The sequence below is a fragment of the Thermobia domestica genome, chromosome 4 (assembly GCF_964235325.1).
Source record: "Thermobia domestica chromosome 4, izTheDome1.hap1.1, whole genome shotgun sequence".
NCBI lineage: Eukaryota > Metazoa > Arthropoda > Insecta > Zygentoma > Lepismatidae > Thermobia > Thermobia domestica.
This window is the reverse complement of record NC_137457.1, coordinates 295,041,780-295,067,673: the sequence shown is the minus strand read 5'-3', so window position 1 is coordinate 295,067,673 and position 25,894 is coordinate 295,041,780. Positions and strand designations below refer to the sequence as shown.

Below are 25,894 nucleotides of genomic sequence, written 5' to 3'. Positions count from 1 at the left end.
GGCCAGTGTGAAGGAGGGAAAAATTTGCTCACTCATTAAACAATGTGTGAACTCAACACAAAATAATCCTTGGATATTCTATAAATATCGATGGTTACAGAGGCACATTTAAATAAGCATTGTATGAAAAATTGATTGCTAAACATGATCTAAAGGGTCGTTATGATCAATGTTGTTGAGGTTTGTTGTAGTAGTATACATTTCGTAGCAGTGTGAATTGTACGATATTTTGAATAAAATAAGAGGGCCGTTCGGAAAGTAACCTCCGATTGGTTAAAAAAAGACAAACCAAAGTAAATAAGAATTTATTAAATACATCTGAAAACTACTATTTTGCCCTATTTTTCAACACAATTTCCGTAAACATCCAAACACTTATCGTATCTGTGCACTAGCTTAGAAATTTCATCAGCATAAAAATCTCCTGCCTATGCCTTGAGCCAGCCTGTGACTGCATCTTTCAGCTTCTCATCATCACCAAAACGCTGATATCATATAACACATTCCTGGAAATTTGTGAAAATTCATCGGAAAGCTCCGAGACTGTGAAATGTCGATTTTCACGAACTCTTCCATCAATTTTCTGAACGAGTTCATCTGTCAACACTGATGGGCTGCCACATCTCTCTTCGTCATGAATGTTTATTCGTCCACTTTTAAATGAACGAACCCCCTCATGAACAACTCCTTCACTCATCACATTGATTCATACACGGCACAAAGTTCCCCATGAACAGCTGCTACCGAATATTGTTTTGCCGTACGAAAACGTATAACAGCTCGCACCTCGCACTTGGCGGGGTTTTCTATTGTAGCACACATCTTGAGAGGTTACAAAAGTGGAACTAGTGATTAGACAACCTTCACTCTACCACGGCTGGGTGCAGATTGATCTACTGCACAAGTCTGTGCAAAGATGGTAGCGCTGCTCCTATTACTTCATGCCGGAAGTTACTTTCCGAACGTGTTTTGTAAACAGCTCTGTTACGGCGATTTCACTACATTAACATACTGTTCAATATGACTTTGGAGCTAAACATAACTAAAATAAGAATAAAATCTACCCAAAGCAAACATTTATATTAATAATTTATGCTCCAATTTCAGCAATATTTTGTTACTTTCATCAAACTCATTAGACAATGTGAATAATAAAAACAATCATGTACTGTCAAAACATACAACAGAGATATACGTGTATGCTAAGGTCACATTTTCTCTCTGAAGTTATAAGTATAGGTTTAGTTCATTATTAAGGTAAGGCCGTAGAATTTGATGATACGACAGAGGCTGTGGAATTCGGAATACTGCAAATTGGTATACTTCCTATTATTGAAAATGTATTTTTACACATACTTTCACTGATTAACAAGTATTCTTCGACTTGTAAGCATAAAGTAAAACTTAAAGCGTATTTTACCTTACTAGTTAGCCAAACCAGCAGAGATAATTTTCTATTCGGTACTTAAAACAGCGAGAATAGCTTGTGCTACTTGTTCCTTAGAATTGCGCACATGCATACATATATAGTTAAATATTTAACAAAAAATTAATAAAATCATGCAAACTCACGTGTATATTTTCTGATAAATAGTCAACCAGAGTTTGTCGGCCTCCACTTGCTCCTGCAGTACTACCACTGCTAGTACCCGCAACAGCCTGTGCGTCTTGTTGGCTACTTCCTGAGTTACCTTGGTCCCCGTGATTACCACCACCCGCAGCACCATTATCAGACGTCGGAACACTACGCGTCAGAGTGATTTCTACTCCTGTCCTTTCTGGGGATCGCTCCACACAATCACAAAGCTCTTGTGAGCTCACTGGTGTTTGATCCTCAGTCGTGAGCAAATTAGTGCTTTCTCTTTGGTATTCACTTACATCACTTTCACTGTGTTCTGCAGGTACGTTAGTTCTTTCTACCTTTGGATCACTAATATGCAAATTCGTCAGAGGTAATTCTGGTACTTGATTCCCAATGGACGAACTATCACCTGAATCTTGCAACACTGAGGAACTAACTTCTTTGTTGCTGACCGTTTTGGAAGCACTACTCTCAAGCACATTCTCCAAAGGTAAGGCCACTTGAAACTGGAAGCAAGACCAATACTTTTTCTGTACTTGTATTACATTATTGATGGAAGTCACAGCACTCGCGTCCGGTATCAGTTTTTCTTTTAAGCAAGGCAGTGGATCTCCTAGAAGAGCCTTCGTGCACATTGTTAACGCATACGAAATGGAAGTGGTATTGTAGCCGCCTTCTAAAGACAATATAAGCTTCCCATTGGCTAACGACGAAAGCCAGTGAGTCATGTGTCCATAGACTTCCGGAGAAAGCTTACACCCTGAAAGAAAAATAATACATTTTTAACTACCATATTCACTAACCAGAATTAATGTCACATTAAAATGAACACAGCTAAACCTGTTTTTCTAATAGGAAGTACTTGCAGTCAGTATTGGACAACTACGCATACATATCAAATCTGTAATTTAGTTTGCTAACTGGAGCAGCATTGAATTATAGTACACTCATGTCCAAAATTATTGTCGCATGTCTATAAATATGTTGTTGTAGGAATATAATTTGATAACGAATTCGCCCGGTATTTCTTATAATGTTAGTATGTGTATAATCGGCAAAAATACGTATGTGGCAAATTTCATGTCAAAAGAGCAGTAAATAAGAATAATAAAACGAAAATAAAACTTTCTTGTCCATTTAGCAACATTTTGTATTACTCATTCTAATTTTCGTATTTATAATTGTTCTCCTATGAAATTTATCACACATATATATTTCGCGATTACACACATAGTAACATTATTAAAAGTACCCTGCAAAATCATTATCAAATTATATTCTTACAAGGAGACAGTTATAGATATGCGACAATCATTTTGGACATGAGTGTACATCTCTAATTTAGGGTTTCCCCTTATTTGCTGAAAACGAATTCCCTGACTTTTCCAACTTTTCCACGTTACAACTTACAAATTTCGATGTCAATATACAGAGTGTTTATTATGTAGCCAAAATTCATTGGTGAAATCCTCACACCTAAACAATTAAAAAAGTTCATATGAATATAGGGCGAAAACCGCGTCGTTTCAAAGTTACGGGATGCCGAAAACGAGGAAAGTGTAGCTTTGAGACTGCATAGCTCGAAAACTATACAACATATTAAAGGCGGTTAAAGAAATATCACAGGAACTATACACTCTCTATCTAAATATCCCTATTTCAGAGTTAGGTCGTACCGGCACAACGAATTTTATAAAGGGAGATGGGTATCGAAACCCTGATTTAAGTACGGATAAAAAAAATGAAGATATTTTTTGATAGAAAATATCTAATTATCGGCATATTAAGCTGTTATGTCCTGTACATGAGGATTATCATTTGTAAGTTTCACATTATCACTAATTTTAATATCTGTAATTATGCAACCACACATGATACAGTTTAACATCGAAGAAAAGTGGTTGATAACACTTGCAAACCACGTTCCAACGTTAAATATCATTTGATGAGGGTCATCTAATCAAGATAAATGTCATACAAACAAAAGATGATCAACAAATAATTGCAGAGATATAGAAATCTGAAATGCTGCGAAAAGGAACATCAGGGCAATTGAACACCCTGCATAATGCAGAAAAATAAAAAATAACTATACAGGGTGTTTTAAAACAACACCGACAACGTTTGGGAGATGATTCCTGACACCAAGATAAGACAAAAAGTATAGACCAACCTGGGTGCACAAATGCTTTCTTTCGCAATTATGGGCCACCGAAAACATTAAAATAATTAATAATAATAATAATAATAATAATAATAATAATAATAATAATAATAATAAAATAAATAAATAAATAAAAATAAAAGTCTATAGCTCCAAAACTATGGGACCTATCGTAGTCGGGTCAAGACTTCACTTAGAACTAATATATCTCCTATCCAAAAATACATGTTTTAGAATCCTAATGTACTCACGGAACAATGTTTATAGAGGGAGTTTCACTATGGGCATATAATTTGAAGTGCTCACCAACTACCTCTATAAAAATTGCAGCGGAACTATCGCAGGATTCTGAAACATGGAAATTTGGGTACGTTACATACTAATTCCTAAGTGGTGTTGAACTGACTACGGTAGGTCCCAAAGTTTTGGATCTATGGACCTTGAAAGTTCATTTTTTCATGTGTTCGGCAGCCTGTAACTCCGAAAGGAAGCATTTGTGCACCCAGGTTGGTATATATTTTCTGTCTTACCTTGGTGTCAGGAATCACCTGCCAAATGCTGTCGGTGTTGTTTGAAACACCCTGTATATTTCCCGACGAAGGGGTTCCTTTATATATATATATAATGTGCGTGTACGTAAGGAAGTTTTGCAAAACAAACTATTGTATTTTATAATATCCCGCACCAAATAGCAGGGTTAAGGCAAAAAGAGAAAGAGATCTGAGAAATAAAAATTGGTACCTAAAATTCCCTGACTTTCCCAGGATTTCCAGGTCGGTGGGAACCCTGTGATTTGAATCAGTTGGAGGTTTATCTTTTCAGTATATTAATTTCCTTGATCTGAGGATACAATGCAAATGTGTGCATCTTAGGTGGATGGGTACCCGGTTCGATTCCCAATGGGAGAACCTTAAAATCTGAACGCACTACGGTGGTTCCGACTCCATCTCAAACTGTAGATTCATGTCTCATGTAACTTCGATGCTACGAAAGGATGCTGAACTCCAACCAACCAAGCTTTTCTCGCTAGTCTAGTGGCTAGCGCGTGTTTTCTAGCAGATAATATATCTGATGAAAGTAAAGATACTTTGCCGAAACTATTTATTAAGTAGTATATGCTTTGGTCAGAATTAGTTTTTTATTTAATACAAAAAGTTTACGAGATATTCTGTGTAAAATGTATACTTTATAGGAAAGCAAACCCACAATTGGAGATATAAAGGGAAGAGACCGCTGATACAGCATAAACAATTGCCCACATGCATTGAAATTTCTATTAAAGGAAAGAAACAGAGATACAACGTAAGTCACGTTTCTTAGATCTTAAATCAATTTACACTAAAAATGATACACTGCTTCAGAGGCATGCAACATTCACTGTAAAGAACTTACAACAAGAAAGGTTCAGTTGTGACAATAGAACGTTGAAAATAATTTTATCAGTAACAGTAGTCCAATAAAAACTACATAATCTAGAACTAGTACTTACCACCCAAAGGATCACCAGCAGCGGCGTCAAATCCAGCAGATACAAGCACCAGCTCTGGATTAAACTGATACGCCACAGGAAGTACGATTTGATGGAAGGCAGCTATATATTCTCCGTCACCCATGCCACGCTGGAATGTTAATAAAAAAATGACACGTTACTTTATACTATTATTTACATAACAATTCTGTTCTAAAGCACTGACATGTACATAACTCCCGAAATAAAATTAAAGTAAATATACGTCCCACGATTGCTTAATGTATGACCCGAGGCGAATGCAATCTCACCAAAAATTGTAGCTAGTCTATGCTTCGAAACGAAAATATTACTACTAAGAGGCACGAGTAACTAAAACTACTTTTCGTATTGATTAAAAGAATGCAATAAGCACATTAGAAGATACAATTTGTATGCAAATTTATTGCATATATATTATAAGATCTGAACGATGTGGTTCTTAGACTAAACATAAACCGTTGCCGGGTATGGTAAACCTAATATGTTTAGTAATGCTTGAACTGCTAGGTAAACGAAATAAAATTTCTACTTTTATGTCCCACGACTATGCCCTTAATGCTAAAGGAAAATGAAATGAAATCTTTGAGTTTTACGTCCCACGGTTATGCCGGTTAGGCTAAAGGAGACGGTGATAATGAGAAATGAGTGAAAATGGTGGAATGAAGAAAGTGGGAGGAAACGGGAGAACCCCGAGAAAACCCACGAGCACGGTGTTTGTCCGCCACAAAGTCCACACGGCGCGAGCTGGGATCGAACCAGGGATTCCAAGCACCGGAGGTGAACGCTCTACCACTGAGCCACCGCGCCCCCTTAATGCTAAAGGAGAAGGATGATCAATGAAAAATAATAATAGTGAAATAATTGGAGGAACGAGACTACGAGAGGAAACAGACGAACTCAAAAGACTTCTCGTACGCGAAAAGAGCATCTACCATTGAGTCACCGTGTCCCGTGTTTTTGAATTACCATAAAGGTTCTACGTACGAGTGTACGTAATGAAAAATCAGCAGCTCTCGTTTTGGCAGGCACCATCACAATAGTTGCCACTTCGGACTGAAAGACTGCTTTTGACAATCTCTCCTTACTATCAAGAACTTGATTCATTTTATCTGAATAACATTTTAACTTATAGTTAAATTAATTTGAAATTTGTAGTGTAACCCGCGTAAGAATGAGAAATGTTGGAACGTTCAATAAAGTTCTCATGATATTCTATCGTATACTCTCGTCAATGAGGGGGGCGCGGTGGATCAGTGGTAAAGTGTTCACCTCTGGTGCATAAGGTTCTTGGTTCCATCCTAGCTCACGCCAAGTGAGCTTTGTGGTGGACAAACATCATGTGCGTGGGTTTTCTCGCGGTTATCCCATTTCTTCACACTTTTTTCATTCCGCCATTTCATTCATTTCTCCTCATCACCGTCTCCTTTAGCCTAGCAGGCATAATCGTGGGGTGTAAAATTTAAAGATTACATTTTTTCTCGGCAATGAATAGTCATACATGGAAACAGGGTCATCCCGTCGATTTGCGGGACCTGAGAGCAAAAGTAAGTTGCGCAGTCAATGATGTAGGTTAGAATTCGAAATCCATTATGAATAAATTATATTGCGCCAACTTTAAGCTTTTCAAATACTAATGATTCTGATATACCACTAAAAAGAATCAAACATCGGGAAGAAGTAGTAGTAATAGTATTTTTATTTTTATTTATTTTTAGTTTAACGTCCCATGTTACGCACCGAGGATATGAAAGACGATGATGGAGATGAATGATAGATGAATTATGAAAGTAGGAGGAAACGGGAGAACTTCGAGGAATCCACACACACGGTCGGTGTTTGTCCATCACAAAGCCTACTTGGCAGGAGCTACGATCGCACCAGAGACTCTACGCGCCAGAGGTGAGGGTAATAATAATAATAATAATAATAATAATAATAATAATAATAATAATAATAATAATAATAATACAAAAGGAGGATCCGCATTGGTGGAAAAAATTGCGGAAATAGACATGACAATTATGATATATGCTGCCATTGATTATTGGACGCATTGTTTAATTATAATACTAATTGATTTCATAATATACAGATTGTACAGTACATACAGTACTAGCAAATTAACGGTGCATTCACCTGCGGAAACCTTTTGATGACCAACATTTTATTTTGTTGAATATGGAACACCCACTATCTAAATTCATAACTGGTTTATATGAATTTTACAAGAAAGTACTGCCGTATAAAAGGTTAAGTCAGATACACGTACACCAGCTAAATTATTATGAACATCCGCTATTTTTTGAACGAAGTAATTGGGCTGACATAACAGTCACGGGATACAGCAGAACCGCTCGCCAGCCGGTGACAAGGATCTCACTCCGTCAGTGAATGTGGTACTTGTGCATAAAACGGGGAAGGCTGGTGATATATGAGAGTTTGATAGGGAGAGAATGTGATAGCCAGATGCCTAGGAACGATCATGGAGAAGGACAGTGAAACCAGCACCAAACGACAAGGCGTGCGAACGGCCAGACGTCACTGAAGGCGGAAACTATGACAATTTGACAGCAAACTTCAACAGTAGACGAAGATCAAATGTATCTGAGCACCGTATACTATTAAAAATGGGCCTTCGCAGCAGACGTCCTACACGTGTAACAATGTTAACTGCACTGGATCATCGATCACCACTGGACTGGGCACGTGCCTAGTCATTACACCGCTGAGTAATGGCACAACGTTGCATGACCCAATGATTCATGAAATGCCTTAATCACATCGAAGGTTGAGTCAGAATTGGTCATCTTCCAGGATAACAGCGCCTCGAGACGTTCACATAGGACGACGACAGACCGGTAGTGGCTCTGTGATGATTTGGGATACTTTCACAGGGTCACCCATGAGCCCAGTATTGCGTGACGTTGTCTAGCTATCGGCATGTTATGGCTGATCACGTACACGCAATCATGTCAGCCATGTTTCCACCTGGCAATGGCATCTCTCAGCAGGACAAAATTTCTTATCACAACGCTAACGTTGTACTGTAGTGGTTCGAACAGCATAGTGGTGAATTTAAATTGCTGCAATGGCCTCCCAAATCACCTGATCTTAACCCAATTTAACACCTTTAGGATGTAATTGAACGTCAGATCCAAGTTCATCGCTCCCCCCCCCCCCCTCCTTCACGGAATTTACACGAATTGAGTTGTGAGCACAGATGTGGTACGTCATCACTCCAGCCAACTACCAAGGCTACATTGGTTTCGTGTCAATCCGTATTGCTGCTGTCGTGTGAGCCAAAGGAGGATATACCAGTTATTAGGTACGTGGACATAATGTTTTGGCTGGTGAGTGTCGATTGCGATATTTTCACATGTTCCTATTTCTTACTTGTTTGATTATTGAGATTCCTTACACAACTTGTGTCCAAGTGCTCAAATGTACTCAAAAATGCACAACTTTGAAAATAACAGACGTACCTGAATGTATATAATATACTTAGTTTCCAATGGTATTAACTAACTCGCATTTCAGACATAAAACATTTTTCTTCTTAGGTGCATGTAAATAATACACCTTTATTGAGATACATCGAAGAAGAAGAAAAAAAAAGATGCTTATAGTATTCACAAAATACTGAGATGAGTAGAAAATTTTAATACAAATACAGTAGTAAATTTGTTACTTTTTCCGAAGAGCCCAACTACTTTTTCTGATGACGCAGGGACCTGGAACAATGGCCCTGAATGGGAAGCTATAGCACTGGTTACCATCAACCCTAGTACACTATACAGTGAATCCCTTTTTTTAATTAAAAACAAATAACGTTCACTTGCCTTATTCCATGGGATGTTAATATTATATCCTTCTCCTTTTCCACATCCAGTCACCGTATAATTGGCATCCGAAGATCTCGGGAAGAAACGTCCATTATCATAACGATGAAGCGAGATGTAAAGCACTCGTGGATCGGATTGGAAGACATGCTGAGTTCCATTCCCGTGATGAACATCCCAATCCACCAAGAGGATCCTATGAAAAACACAAGTATTACGTCAAAATTGTTGAATATAAGCGTCAAAACTACACTGAAGTTCTCTAGTTACTAGAATAAAAGGCGACATCTAATTAGGAACGAATTAATGAGAGAGAAAAATGTACGAGGGGATGTCAAAAAGTAAAGGAACAGAAAAGGTATATTTACTTTAATGACAGAAAACTGAAACATACATTATTTTTCTACATAATCTCCCTGCAGTTCAATGCACTTTTCCCCACGTTTCACATTTTTTTTTCTTTTTTTTTTTTTTATTTCGTCGGAAAAAAAAGTTTTTCGGTTGCAAATCTTTTTCCCCTGAGTGCTTCCTTCAATGGTCCAAACATATGAAAATCGCTTGGAACCAGGAGAATCGCTTGGCGATTTCGTCCACTCTGATTCATCTGTTTTTCATCATCATACCCTTTTCGACTTTCAAATTGTCCTCAGTCATGGATGTTGATGGCCTGCCCGATCTTTCCTCGTCACGTAAAGAAGTTCTTCCCTGTTCTTCGCTCTATACCTCTACTCTTCAACGATTAATGTGGGAATAAGTGACACGTTGCATAGAAGTGTTGCACACGACATTAATTCAGGGCTGGATATTAGCAGTGTTACCAAACCCTAGTGCGAGAAATTGCAAAAGTTCCTTTACTTTTTGACTTCTTCTCGTAGATTCGGACTACAGACCATATTTTGAAAACCAATCCTACAGATGGAAATACAATTTATTGAGCTTTATCTGTTCCTTTTACAATTACCATGGTACTGCTGTATCACCTCTGTGGATATCAAACCATGTAAGTTGTTACTTTTGCAAATCCTTTTACTTTCACCTTTCCGATTAGTTTTCTTTAACAATTAGCCTAATATCTCTAACATTAATTCTAAACATTAAATAGTTATCTGTCGCCATGATTTCTATTATCTAATCTTCCGGTCTTTTTTACGCACGTCTGGTCATAAGTTCTGCCCCAAACTTGTGCCTAGAGACCCATGATACAGAAATGACATAAAAAAATTAAAGTACTTTTGTTGTGAAAGACTCATGTTGGTTGCTCTTACAGCGTCATTGTTTTTCTTTCTATGTTACAGATTCAAAGTCGATTGAAGGAGGAAGATCTCGTGACAGTTTTGGCATTACACAAATGCGGACACCTTCCAACAACTATCTTACTGGAAAAGCTGAACATGGCTTTACCCAGAACTGATTTATCGAACATTTAAATAGATATAATGAGATGTCATCTCTAAGTAATAAGCCTCATACTAGCAGACTATTCTCCGTTAGGACATCAGCAGTCATTAAAGAAGTCAAGATCCGAACTGTCCGTAATCCCGCCCGAAGCAGCAACTTATGACTACACGAACTACCTATGGCTATTTTCACAGAATCGTTAAATGAGTGATATATGAAGTCCTAGGAATGCATGCCAATCGAAGGAGAAGAGGCCATCGTTTCAATGAACCCCTGATTAAAATGCGACAAGAAAGATCAAATCCACTCCTGCAGCAGTACTCACACAAGTATCGCTAAATTTTGACCACAGATGAGAAAATGTTCATAGTTGAACAATATTTAAACAAGCACAATGATATAATACGACCACCTCAGTAAAATGTGAACAAATTCTCCTAGTCCAGTGAGGACATTGTCGGAGTTTTTGTTATGGTTGATTAGGTGTCTTCTTGGGTCCTACTCAAGTACCTTTTTCCCCAAAGGTGTCAAAACTGGGGCTGAAGTACACCAAGAATATATTTTTCGAAAAGAGTTAAACCCCTTCGTGCAATAATGTTTAATGACTCAGTGCTAGCTCACAAGGCAAAAACGACTCAAGAATGGTTTCATTACAAGTTCCACATTGCATTTACCTTACTCCATTACAACAGACCTCGTCAAGGCGACTTAAATACTCTGGATTACAAGATATGGCTCTATTTGGAGGAGACAATGTGTGCTAGACCTCGCAAGGATTTGGAACATTTAAAATCTCTTTGGTAAAAGCAGTTGTTGAAATAGATATGACTGTAGTGCATGTGATGCCATTAATAAATTGACCACATTGTTGCTGGCTGCGTCCAGGCAAGTTATTTTAAATACAAATTTTATCTCATTCACTATCACCGTTTTATGTTTTTCATTATTTATTTTCTAGTTTACTTTTTCTTGTTTTCTGAAGTGGTGACAGAGCTTATGATCATACTGTATATATTACGTAATTTTCTTCTTACTTTCAGCATCTGCATTTCCGCTAACCAGTATAATTAAGAACTATTCTGTAATACACACAACAAATTTTAACACTTATTTTCATTTCTTATCCAATGAAACGTCATTATACAACACAAGAAAAAAAAAATATTGAAAAAAAGTTCTTTTGAAATAAAATTTTCCACTATACCTTTTTAATCCATGCATATCAATGGCATATTTTGCTGCTAAAGAAACATTGTTGAATATACAAAATCCACAAGGCTCATGTTCCTCTGCATGATGCCCAGGAGGTCTCACGATTGCAACCCCGGATCTGCTCTCACCGTTTAATACCGAATCCACAACCTGTACAAAAATACAAAAACACTTTCACATACACACTTTACAATTATTCAAAAGTTATTGCATGTTACAAAGCCATTCTGTAAATGTAAAATATTTCATACATCCTTAAGAAAGAAAGAAAGAAAAAAAAAAGTAAGGATAACTCAGTTGTGTTGGAACTCTCTTCTGACTATCTAGGAAGTCCGGTTCGATTCCGAGGTACACTCGTGTCCAAAATGATTGTCGCATATCTATAACAGTCTTCTTGTAAGAATATAATTTAATAATGATTTTGCACGGTACTTTTAATACTGATACTATGTGTATAATCCGGAAATGTATATTTGTGATAAATTTCATAGGAAAATAATTATAAATACGAAAATTAGAGTGAGTAAAACAAAATCTTGCTAAATGGACAAGAAAGTTTTATTTTCATTTTATTGTTTTTATTTACTGCTCTTTTGACATGAAATTTGCCACATATGTGTCTTTGCCGATTATACACATACTAACATTATAAGAAATACCGAGCCAATTCGTTATCAAATTATATTCCTACAATAACATATTTATAGACATGCGACAATAATTTTAGACATGAGTGTACATCTGTGAACATCAGTATTCAGAATGTTCCCTGTTAAGCTGTCAATCAATCAATCAATCTATCTCAGTTAAAAAATGCATAGTAACGCCTTCTAAATTACAAAATTAGTAAAATAATTTTACCTTGGAAGCATTGAATTATATCCTTTTACTACGATATTTCACTTCCTCGCTGAATAACTCGAATAACCAGTCGACTGTTTGTGATTACATCTTGTAGATTTCTTCTATATTACAGAAAACTAAGAATATACACCGTTCACAACAATAATGAAGTACAAACAGAAATTTTGTGGGAGCAAAACTTTTACGTCATCTTCTGCAGTTTGCTATTTGACAATTATAAATAGTCGTAATATAGAAGAAACTTACAGGACTAGTTATCCTGAGTACAATAACCCGATGAAGTTTCCAATGAGGAAATGAAATATCCACTGAAAATATATAAATCTATGCTTCCAAGATGAACTGTTTTGTTAATACCTAGACCAGTCTTGTTGTGAGGATTTTCATGTTGAAGATCGTCCGGCCATTAGCTTAGCCTGATGATTCTCAAACTGTAAAATGGGATATCGCATGGCAAATCGAGCATTCTGCTTTTTCTTTCGAATCACTTCCTCGTATATACTCATATATATACACAATATACACTTAGTTACATTCAAATCAACATTTTAGTCTAAGATCATGGCTTTCAAACTGAAACGGTTGTCTCAGATTAAGTACGTTCCTTCCGAATCAATTAAATCCAGGTCCGTAAAACCGAGGAATAAGTGTATTTTATTTAACGTATGTTTAGGTCAGCTTTTCCTACACAAGAATACAGTTCGAGACCAAGAAATTTGCTAAACTCCACTTCCTTAAATACGTATTGGATATACTTCACGAAATGAATCTCAAGGCTTACCTGTAAAACAGAGCCAGCTGCTACCAGGGCAGATTGATACGAATCCGGATGTAGATATATCGAATTGAACTTTTCCTGTATATCGGACAATTCTTTCGTCGACATCCCAGATAATCCTTTCATGAAGTCAATGTGGTCCTTTGTATGTACAAGCAGAAGTTCCTCTTCGGATACCTGACGAGCCTATTCAACGGAACAAAAAAGAAATCAATTCTCAACTACAAGGCTTAAGCTCTCCGAGAGCTTGTACAGTGGACATCAAATTTACTTTCTTACTTTTTTTATATATATAAATGCCAATAATCTGAAATGAACACATTAATTTAAGTACGACTTTGGTAACCGCAGAGCACTACCTTTCTACAAGAAAACAGATTTCACACTTCCACAGCTATTTACAAGCAGAATGTTGGCAGCAGGTAGCAATTTATATGGGTGACTTGTATATAAACTGTTAAATGCAAAACTTAACGAAATATAATTACTTGCACTTTCGAGAACCTTCAAAACAACCTCACGTTATGTTCGTGATCCAGGCTGATAATTTTCAGCCGAAATCACATTAACTTACATCCTGTCAAGGACATAGGCGTGCGCAACGTGGGTGCCATGGGTGCCTTGGCACCCCCATTAGACAAACTTTTTTTATGTAGAATTATTACAAAGTGAGAAGAGATTACGTGTAAATTATTTCCCGTCTGTATGTGTGCCGTGCGTCGCCGACGCAGCGTCGGGTGCAATGACGCTATATTTTCTTAGGGGAAAGGGGGGGGGGAGAACGACATTCCATATGGTGGTACTTTAGATCTGGCACTCACATTACCAATGTTCTGCGCACGCTAGTGGTCAAGGAGCCTTAGTATTTTAATCTCATTGTTGGAAATATTATGAATGTTAATTCTCAGTTTTGAAAGATTACCAAAGTTTGTTTTTGTTTTTGTTTTGGTATTTTAATTTCATAAAAAGCATCCTGTGAATGTTGTTAATGGTTTAAGTTACCTGAAAGATTTTCTGTTAATGTAAGCATTTTGTAATTGTATGTTTTCTTGTTAACAAAAACACATTGCACTGGACAGCGTGATATAAGTTATGTTAAAATTATGAGTGCTGACATGATGCTCAATCTTTAAGTAGTATTGATTAACTAAGACATCTTCAGAGAAATTTCATACACACGTATAATGATTTCGGCCTGAATTTTGGGAGGCACGAGCTGCAGTATAAGCACCTTTTGTTGTATAAATGCTTCAGTTTATTTCGTCAAGAGTCAGTAGAGGGCAGTCACGGAATAAAGAGTTTTGGAATAGTTGTTGGAGAGCTATTAGGCTAGTTTACCGTAGCAAAATCTTATTAAAGTTCAGAATCAAGTATTCGCCAAAGTTATTCTGATCGACTGATATTATGTACAACAAAGACAGCTGTAATCATCAGTGGACTTCCTGATTTTGATCGACATCAACTACTCAGGTATGATCCAGTTAACCTCTCCTCTTTTAGCCTGAGAATTGTCAAACACTTTAGAGTAACATACCAGGCATTTCGCTACACGAACATACACTTATACACAATAAAGATGAGACAAAATACATGTTAAATACTACTTTAAATTGTGTTTCTGTTTTACACACACGGTTCTGTTTTCCTCAAAACAGCGGTGGAGATCCCCAAGGTACCTCACAGTAAATTTTTGGTGCGTTCGTTTAACATTAAAATGAAATGAAATGAAATCTTTAAGTTTTACGTCCCACGGTTATGCCGGTTAGGCTAAAGGAGACGGTGATTATGAGAGATGAGTGAAAATGGTGGAATGAAGAAAGTGGGAGGAAACGGGAGAACCCCGAGAAAACCCACGAGCACGGTGTTTGTCCACCACAAAGTTCACTTGGCGGGGGCTGGGATCGAACCCGGGACCCCAAGCACCAGAGGTGAACGCTCTACCACTGAGCCACCGCGCCCCCCTCGTTTAACATTAGCAATACAGGTAATGTAGGATGTATACTGAGCTAATGCTACCTATCTGGATCCAGCAATTTTAAAGGACTAACAACCCAGGTTGACAATACAGAAGATATAGTAAAGTAAGACTATATTATAATGTTACAGAGATTTTATTTTTACGTAATTTGTATTAATATGCAATAAAATAAAAGCTTCATTACATCTAATTGCGTTTATTTTCACAAAAACCCACTATATTTCAACTACCTATTATACTGGTATGCGACTATCTTGCTTCGAGGAACGTAAGCATGTATGCATATCAGTTGAGTCAAGTTATGAACGAAAAGCACTCCCGTTGTCACCAGTTACACGTCATTTAAAAACATGAAGACTTTTCGAAATATCGCTATATTAGCCCCGAACGGGTTGATTTACATCTGGTAATTGCAAATAAGACCGCCTAATAGTGCCACATATTGCTTTTTTTCACTTGTGAAGCACGTGCAACGGTATCAGTCAGCCTCAGTTCACGAGAAGTGGTGTGTTGCTGTGCTTTGATATATGTTGACTCTGTTCCCGCAGTTATAGTTTGATTAAGACTATGTCGTGGGGGACTCTACACTCCCAGAAAACAAAGGAGAAACATTACTGCACACTACAAACAATGTTACTACGCATGATTTGGAGTTTACGTAGAGGATCAAAATAAACCGTGAGCTCCTAAAATAGTGTGTACCACGTGTTCTGTTAATATCAATCAGTGGTGACATGGAAAAAGAAAATGTTTGGCGTTTTGGAATTCGAATGTATTGAATGGAACCGCATGACCACTCAACAGACTGCTACTTTTGTTATGAGGGTTATAAACAAAAACAGTGAAGCCATTGTTATTTTTAAGTATCACACGTGCCGTAAGCAGTGTTAACAATGTTATTATACTGTATTACTTGTGTAGTAAGGAATATTTCAAGTGTTCTTTTATTTTATAGCAAAGGTAGAACCTGTATTTTGACATGTGGAAAGTATCTTGTATTTTGTTTGCTATGTATATAGTAAAATTTCCACATTTTACATACAATTTTATTTTTTATTTTATATAAAAACCTGACCTGATACGGAAAAACGGTTTTCACATTTGTGATCAGAATGTTCGAATTGACAAATAACAGATAGTTACGTTTCTGAAGCTGAAAAAAGTATCAAAACGCATACCAGTGTTATACTAGGGTGCAGCGTTTTACCACTTTTTTTTTTCGGAACGAAATGTAATACCTGGCAAAAGTGGACCACCCACACAGATAGTATAGGTATAGATTTTTTTTCAAAATGGATAATATCTTCTGTGAGAACTATCGCCTCAAAGTTTCAAAATTTCACTAAAAATTAGAAAAAATACCAAAGTTCTTCATGAATTTTAGTTATGTTAAAGTAAACATTTTTTGCTTAAATACATGTCAGTTGCTTAGAAAACTGACATTCAAGTATAAAAATGCCTGTTATGTGCCCTTGGGGGGATAGGGGTGCCTCCTCTGGGTCCAGAAAAGGGGCCAAATTCAGTACATTTAAGCGGCTGTGCAAGCCCACGCTCACCTGGTCATATATAGCCTGTCCAAGCGTCCCAGAGTCTACCACGTTGAGGTGGCTGTACCTAGGGCTCCTGCGCCAGCCCTACCCAACCAACCAACCATATATAGGGACGGATGAACTAATCCAATTCGTCACTGTCAGGAAAAATTGTCACAAATTGGGACTTTGATTGAAATTTAGACACAGCTTGCCTAGAAAGTAAGGTTGACCTGATCATCTCGGCCCTAGTATCACTGCCACATACTCTGGAGGCTGCTTCAGTGACTAATTTCACTATCCGTTCTACTGCCATTGAGTGGCATGGATAGACGGTGGAGAACTATTCTGGTTCAGTGTTGTCAGAAACTGAAAGTTTGTCCATGAGCTATTTGATTGATACCGTCCTTAGAACTTGTGGTACAGTTATTGAAACATCAGTGCTTTCCCAAAAGATCATTTCAGTGTAATCTTTCGCTTCAAAATTCAGTCTGGGAATGATGTTATATCTAATAGTGTTATGAAGATTCTCTGCTTCGTGTTTTCGAGCACTAAGAATCTTATGTAATGCATTTTGTCGGACAGCAAGTAGACCATCAGTCATCATGGCAAAAAGAACATTCTCTGGGAGTGCGAGAAATGCATTCATCTGACTGGATGAACGGATTACAACCTGGTATTCATTTGGTAAGTATCTACACCTATGAATGGTCTCAAAGACGTGACGAGGACCATTAGCAATGGAAGACGAGAGATAAGTATCTCAGGTCTTTACTGAGTTTTCTGAGCTCTTCTGGCTATGATGAGGTAAGTCACATTTTATTGGTTTGAATAACACCACTGGAAGCTTTTCACAGTCAGATAGTTTTGAACCTATGGGACCTGTGTAAGAATAGGGGCTTGAATTAGTGCCAATATGCGTGGAGAGAGCTCGGAAAAGCAGTTAATAAAATGCAAGAGACAAATAGCCTGATAGTTCCTTTAAATTTCGACGAATACCTCCCTTCCAACCAGTGTTAGTGTTTGTTCCATCAACCCAAGAACCTCAACTTCATCAAAGCCACCTTCGATTTGGTTCATGATGTACTCGAAAATAGCCGTGGTCTCGTCATGGCCAGAGCCAGAGGATGGTGTCACGTCACCAACGTATTGAGAGTTAGGTTCAGCAACAAGTGATAAGTACTCTTCTCTAACGATGCCTGCGTGTTTTAGTGTCTCACCTTTGACCATCAAAGTATAGACTTTTAATGGGATCATCATTTCTAGAACTTTCTTTTAAATTCCGAGCAACTTTAAGTTTCGCACGCCTTATTTTGCTCCTATCCACAATTAACGAAGAGTTATGTTGCTAGATTGTTGAGAAGTTATAATTCCAACCTTTAAAGCTGCCTGAAGCACAGTTGATGTTATATAAGCCGCAGTCCTTTCGCTTACATTATATCTCTGAGCAATCATAAGTTTCAGTCAAATCTAGCTTCGGTTTAGATGTTCTGTCTTTGGGTTTTGTCTCTTCCTCAGAAGAGCCTTCCTCTGCTTTCTCTTCAAGGTCTGATTCATTGTCACTGAAGTCATTTTTGTGATATAATAAATAATATTGACTTTTTAAAAAAAAGAAATACAGAATTTTCTGTGAAAATAGTGTTTAACAACGGCCAATTCATATAAGCTGAAGGCAACAGAAAAAAAAAAGGCGTTTGAGAAATGGCGCCCAATTTGAAGCGTATCCGGCTCGTTCCTGATAGTGACGCTGAGTTACGCAGATCAGGACAGGAGAAGGGCGTTGCAGTATTATGAGGTGGAGAGGTGGGAGTGTCATGGTGAAAAATAACAATGCTCTGCTACCACTATGAGCCACCAGTAGAAGAAAAAGGCAAAGACGAAAATAGTTGTAGAAACGACTAATTATATTAAATTTGCCCCTACGCCGGCCCCAGAGGAGACACCCCTATCTTACCGCAGCGGCATATAACTTGCATTTTGAGACCTGAATGTCAGTTTTCATAGCATCTGGCATGTATAAATCCAAAAATATGTTTACTTTAACATAACTAAAAGTAATGAACAATTTTGGTATTTTTTGTAATTTTCAGTGAAATTTTGAAACTTTGAGGCAATAGTTCTCACAGAAGATATTATCTGATTTGAAAAAAATCTATGCCTGTAATGTCCATGTGGGTGGGCCACTTTTGCCAGGTATTACATTTCGTTCCGAAAAAAAAGTGGCAAAACGACCCACCCTAGTGTTATACTGAAGCCGGCATCAGGATTTCAGAATCTTCCTGCATATGGATGTACGAATTTTCTACCTCTTCTTTACTTCTGTCTTAGAATTATACTTTATATTTAAAATGATATGATAACCTAGAGGAAGAAAAGAAGAACTGAAACCCTGATGACGGCCACAGTATGATAGGTGGTTGAAATATTGCTATATTGTGTCTGTAACTCAATAGTAAACTGGATGTGTTCTCTCGACTGCCCTTCTTCGAAATGGTTTTTAAGCTTTGTGTTAGCTGTTTCGCTAATCTTATGATGTTAGGGGATGACAAATGACACGTGTGCATGACACAGAGTGTGTCAGAAGGATTAATACAGCCGCTTTTTATCATCTCTAGCTCCTGACTTGAGATACTATCCTAGTATTTAACTAGCATGTTTTAAGTAATCTTAAAAAAAAAAAAAAAAAAAAAAAAAAAAAAAAAAAAAAAAAAGCCAGGACGGCTGGCTTTTGAATCCTGAATGTAATAGGCGATTTTATACCTATTCTATAAAATTACCAATCTCTTTGCTACAAACTTGCCAAGTTCCTCCATTCTAATCATCGAAATTATATGCAAGTGCAAAGTGTTTCACGAAATGCCGATGGGTCTTCAAGGATTCCCTTTTGTGCGACAAGGAATATCCATAGTTTCATTTCAAATGTGTACAATAGAATATGAGAGCTTAAGTAGTATTTTAAGTAGGAAAACGGCTTTCAACGTAATAAAACCCACTAGGCTCCCACAACCCTAGTGGCTACACAAATATACAACTAGGCCACTGCAAATAATTGATACAATTTCACTTCATTTCACATGTACTACCATTTAACATTTAAAACTTCAGACAGGTAATTAATGCCTTATATTTTACTGTAAATTAGAACGAACTACCAACTGGTTTAAATGTTCTGTTATACTCACAAGATATATCTTCCGCTATAGGCGCGTGCATACTCATTAACATGTACACAATCAACATGGAGCCTGTCTGTCAATTTTAAATGAAATTTATAGTTATTTATAGGAAGTTACAGTCTCCGTGACCGGGGATATTAAATCGATAATACGTCATATGAAAAAAAAAAATGCATCTCTACCTACTCGGGAACCACTATACCAGGTATGTAAAATATTAATCAATGAGTATATTTCTCTTTTTGCTTCAATACTACTGTCAATTACAAATTTAAATTTAGAGGTTATTTTTTCGAAATGTATTTACAATCACTTCGATAGCTTACATATAGGGTGAAAACGACCACATATAATAAGTTTAATAGAGATTCCTTTTTTGTGGAATTTAAGCATACCATCGATTATAGGTAGAACTGGAGCATCGAGTTTGATTATTAGCCATACTGAAAATAAATGCAATACATATTAACAAAACTTTTATTATGTTACTTTATAATAATTGTTTTTCCCTTAATTTTTCATACCTATAGCAACGAAGGTAAGATTTTTTCAATTAAATAAATAAAAATATATTACAAAAATATTTGTAGTGTCTGGCCAATACTTTACTCCAAATTTGCAATTTTGATGGTTAATTTGATGTCCCTTTCATCACACAGGTATCTATGACAGGTTGCGATTTTGATGGAAAAAATAGTTTTATATATTGATAACCGAATCATTTTACTCAATACCCACATTTCTAAACACCACAAACGTAAGCCCGAAGAAATGTGTTATTATTCTCTTACGCTTTATGTTCTACAACACTTAAAAATATGGAACTATAAGACAAATAATTTACCTTTAGTCTGTGACACCTTTCTATAAGACCATACTCTTGATGTCGAAAATAAATTTGGGAAATTCTTTCTGGTCTCTCAGGATGTTCACTGAAAAAATAAGTGTAATATTAATATAGTTAAATACAAACTTCTTTCGAGAAATATTTTTAGTATGGAATTCATAAGATAGCGCTTATTAGTAGTGAAACAATGATTAAATTCCAAAACATGTGCATAGTCGTGGTGAACAAATACAGTTTTTATAGTCTGAGATACGCCTGTTTCTCTTATTTCCTCATCACACCAATCTTTATATCTTTCTTTTGTATTTATCTACACTTCGCTGTTCTACAGAGCACAATCAGGAGATATTCAATACAGAAGTTCACCTATCACTTTATAGAAATTCAGTAAGTATACAGGGTGTTTCAAAACAACACGGACAACATTCGAGAAGTGATTTCTGACACCAAGGTAAGACAAAAAGTATAGACCAACCTGGGAGAATAAATGCTTTCTTTCGGTGTTATAGGCTACCGAAAACATGAAAAAATTAATTTAAAAGCTTAATAGCTACAATACTATGGGACCTACCGTAGTCAGGTCAAAACTTCACTAAGGAACTAATATGTGCGCTATCCAAAAATACATATTTCAAAATCCTAAGGTACTCACGCAACAATTTTTACAAAGGGAGTTTGGCTACGGGCATACAATTTGAAGTACTCTCCAACTACCTTGAAGTCTTGACCCGACTACGATAGGTCCTATAGTTTTTGGAGCTATGGACCTTTAAAGTTCATTTTTTCATGTTTCCGGCAGCCTGTAACTCCAAATGGAAGCATTTGTGCACTTAGGTGGGTCTATACTTCTTGTTTTATCTTGGTGACAGGAATCACTCCCAAACGTTGTCAAGTGTTGTTTTGCAACACCACGTATGTAACAAAGCAATAACACTGAAAAAAAAAAAAAAGCCTGATATTGTAAAATGCTATTAAATGAACCAGTACGTTGCTCCAGATACATATGCGATACTGCTATCTGTAGGCATGAGCAACAGCGGAAGGTCACACATTGCTTATCAGTCTCTGGCTTTCTCTATTATAATCTGGAGTAAAGTGCGTACAGCGTAATGAACAGTCGGAAAAACGAGTGTTCATGACCTACTTACTGATTTGTAACAACGAACAAGGGGCCACGGCGAAATATTTACGCCGGTTCCGCCTCTCCCCTTCAAAAAACACTAGTGAAAAGTAACAAATGAAGTGCTGCCTTGACAAATGGCGAGTGGCTTGTAAATAAAACACTTCCTGTTGCCAGAAACTAAAAAAAAAGCACTGAAGATGGCGAAGACTTGTTGCTGGAACGTTTGCGTTCAAATCGCTATTTGAATGTTTAGAGAAGTTCTCAATTTTTTTGTTTTCTCTTTACGTGGACAACATTTAATATCCACGTAAAGAGCCGTTGACAATATTATGATGAAGTCAATAGCTGGACTGTGACCTTTCTTCTATTTCTATTTTCGTCTCCACTTAACTTAATGAATCACTTTATCTATGATTACAATAAATATGTAATCTCATCATAAACTACTTCGTGCCCAAATGGTTTAGCATTTTCAATTTTTCTGATGATGATTTGAATTTCATTCCCAGCGGGGAAATACGCGTAGTTAGAATCCACATTAAACAGTAGGTCTCATACAACCTCGGTCCTTAAAATAAATATTAAGTTGCAAACAAAACAAAACCATCATTATTATTACGAATATAATAAAACTTACGGTTCTGCCACATTTTGATGTTTCAACATTTGTTCATCATACACAAGGCACACTCTATGACGAGGATACGTCAATTTTGTACCTGAAACATAAAACGAAAATTCTTTGTTACTCATCACTGAAAATCAAATCTGGAATATGAAAGTGAAAAGGTATTTTCATTAACAGAAATAAGGTTTAACAAAAAAAAGCTATATTATTGTTTGAATTTCTACGAATAAATATCGTGAAATTCAGTCTACCTTATTTATTTTGCTACCTCCGAAGATGTCCGATGCTCATCCAATATTACGGAAAAGTCATTTAATTTTTATTTGTTACAAATACAAAATGCTGTTCCGCGTATATTTGAGCAAACGTGATTATTTTCCTTCGCATGCAGAATGAACTTGCCCAACCAGGGGCAGACGCGTCTGTTAGTGTAGTGTGGAAGCTGTTAGAGCATCGTTTAAATGTGTCATTGGGAATTATCTATAGCGCTTCCACCAACAACTGAATCTTGAAAGGGTTGCCCATCGCCGGGAATACAAGTATAACGCCACGAAGCTGTAAGAACGGCATCTTGAAAACCAAAGGTGCTAGTACATCGCTACACTGGATAAGACGTAGGTGTATATTTCTGACTGCAGGAAAACAAAAGTCATCGCGTACAAGGTGCAAAGCGCTTCAAAAAGACGGTTTGAGCATTCAAAGAGGCTCGTACGAATATATTAATGGTGCTTATCGGGTACTGTCATCGGAGCAAACTGGAGATTTTCAGGGTAAAGAACTGCACAATCAACTCGCAGTACTACCAGAAAAAGATCCTGAGGACGATTTATGAGCAGGTTACCAGAAATGTACAGAAATGAAAGGTACGCATCCGTGAAGTCAAAGTTTCATTACACACCTGAAGATCGTTCTCTCATTCTACTAGGATATGAAAGAAAAATATTGGATTATAAGCCGTGAGTTTCAACGAGATAACTTTGAAGCCTCCAGACGCAAGTACAATGGATTTAAACTACTTAAAGGAGCTTTGGGTAAGAGGCATGCGACAACTAAAAGTGGACTCTCTGCAAAAGAGGAATGTAACAAGATGCCTCCCGTAGTTCACTAACGGAGCTTTTTGCAATGGAAACTACGTTGCCGGACCACCATGCGGAACCAGAGGACACAATAAGCACCTGCCCCCCCCCCCCCCATGGATTTTCGTAATTTGGTAAGTATATTTATGTGGAACAGCCTGTTGAAAAATTAAATTAGCACATATCTCCTTTACACGGCAAAATTTTTACTTACTTATTTACGATTTTTAACGCCTGTTTTCAATATCACGCTTTCAAGATACAGATTTTCAATTTAACGTAGAATCCAAGACCTCTAGGTATGGAGTTACATCTCCCTACATATGCAGGGACATCAACAACTTACATACGAGGAAGCCTTTAAGTATTTTTCTTATTGTGAAAATAAGTATTTGCAAGTTTTCTACTCAAATGAATCAATTTTTTAAGACTACAAGGAACGCGTATCGAACTCCTTTAGTTTGTTCAGGAAGATTTCTTAGTGCTTCTTCTTGTCACTAATTGTTATATGGGATACCAAAACCGAATCTTTTATCTGAATTTTTACTGAATTGGTGCGATTGAAATGACCAGTTTCTTCTTAGATTTTTCACAGTTTACAATACTGGAACAAGAGTTGCAGATAATACTATCTTCAGTGTGGCTATAGAATACTAAGTATGTAAACGAATCATTTTCTATACATGAGTTGCAACACTCGTCAAATATAAATTATATCACTCTGTGCGAACAAAAATCCATACACCTGTTGATAATTTCCGACCCTTTAAACGAAATAGACTTCTTCGGAAAAGTATGATGCACACTTAAATGATAACCATTGATATGAAAAAATATACAGCAACGAATTTTTATCTATATCATATTCACTCTTTACTAACTTCTGCACAGTGACATCGTAATAGCTTAATTATGGACTCCTCAGCAAATCAGTGTCCTGAAGCCCCTGCGATTAAATTTTATACGTAATGAGTAATTCTGCTCGTGGAAGTCCCAAACTAACATAAAGTGCTACACAAAGGGATTTACACTGTTTGAATGTTAATAACAGAAAAAGCATTAAAAAAAAAAAAAAAAAAAAACCTGATCAAATTATTATTATTTGGTGCTCTCATGACTACTGTGTGTAGCCATTCATTTGTTTTTGTTTCCTTTTATTATTTCTGTGTTTTATTTTTGTATTATTTTCAGTTTAGTTGCCAGTACTGATAAGTAATTGGCAAGATACTGGGAACCTTTCCTTTGAGCAACTTAAGTGGATTTTGAAGTGTTTCTGGAAATGTGAGAACATTAAACAAATGCAGAGACGATGGCGGACAGAATTTGACACTGCGCCACCGCCATGAGTAACAATTACGAAATTACGAGACAAGTTTGAGTGGGAAGGAACTGTATGTGATCTGAAGAAGGGACGGTGTGACAGAAAGAAATCTGTAGCAGACAAAAAAACGGGGGTGGAAGCAGTGTTACAAACTTTCACAATAAGTCCTCAGAAATTTATATGGTAAAATTCGAATGAAAGCAAATCAAGTGTTCACCGCATTTTAAAGCAAGCAAAGTGGAAACCCTACATTCCCAGGCTGCCTCACACAATCAATGAGGACAATCCGGATAGATGTCTCCAATTTTGTGAAAGATTTATGATAATGAACAGTTGACTGATTTCATTGTTTGATCTGAGAATGTGACTTTTAAATTGAATGGAATCATTAACAGCCATAACTGTGTGTACTGGGCAACTGATAATCCCCATGTTATGGAAGAACGAGCAGTTCATCTTCCTGGGTTATCAGCGTGGTGTGGTATATCTGTCAGAGGACGTCGGGTCATTCTTATTTGTTAAGGAAACGAAATCTTTGTTTTACGTCCCACGGTTATGCTGGTTAGGCTAAAGGAGACGGCGATAATGAGAAATGAACGAAATGGTGGAATGAAGAAAGAGAGAGGAAACGGGAGAACCCCGAGAAAAACCACGAGCACGGTGTTTGTCCACCACAAAGTCCACACGGCGCACGGCACGGATCGAATCAGAGACCCCAAGACCGGAGGTAACGTTCTACCACTGAGCCACCGCGCCCCCAAAATCAATCTTATTTGAAAGAACAGTGACAGGTGTAGAGTGCCTTAGTATGTTGCAGGAAAAATATTGTGCCAGCTGTTTATCAACTGTATCCAGATGAAGATTGTTTT

At 37.0% G+C, this 25,894-nt stretch overlaps 1 protein-coding gene across 4 annotated transcripts in view; it reads right to left on the bottom strand.

Annotated features, from left to right (window-relative positions):
- The window catches only part of HDAC6 (histone deacetylase 6), a 133,508-nt gene that overhangs the window by 47,642 nt on the left and 59,972 nt on the right, over positions 1–25,894 (bottom strand). For all 4 annotated transcript variants that reach the window (XM_081756248.1, XM_081756249.1, XM_081756250.1 and 1 more), the window contains 7 exons: positions 22,638–22,719; positions 20,875–20,962; positions 13,351–13,533; positions 11,698–11,855; positions 9,096–9,291; positions 5,236–5,365; positions 1,573–2,342 (listed from right to left, as the gene is read on the bottom strand). In XM_081756248.1, coding sequence (XP_081612374.1) covers positions 1,573–2,342; positions 5,236–5,365; positions 9,096–9,291; positions 11,698–11,855; positions 13,351–13,533; positions 20,875–20,962; positions 22,638–22,719 — 1,607 coding nt within the window. The remainder of the gene's footprint in view (positions 1–1,572; positions 2,343–5,235; positions 5,366–9,095; positions 9,292–11,697; positions 11,856–13,350; positions 13,534–20,874; positions 20,963–22,637; positions 22,720–25,894) is intronic.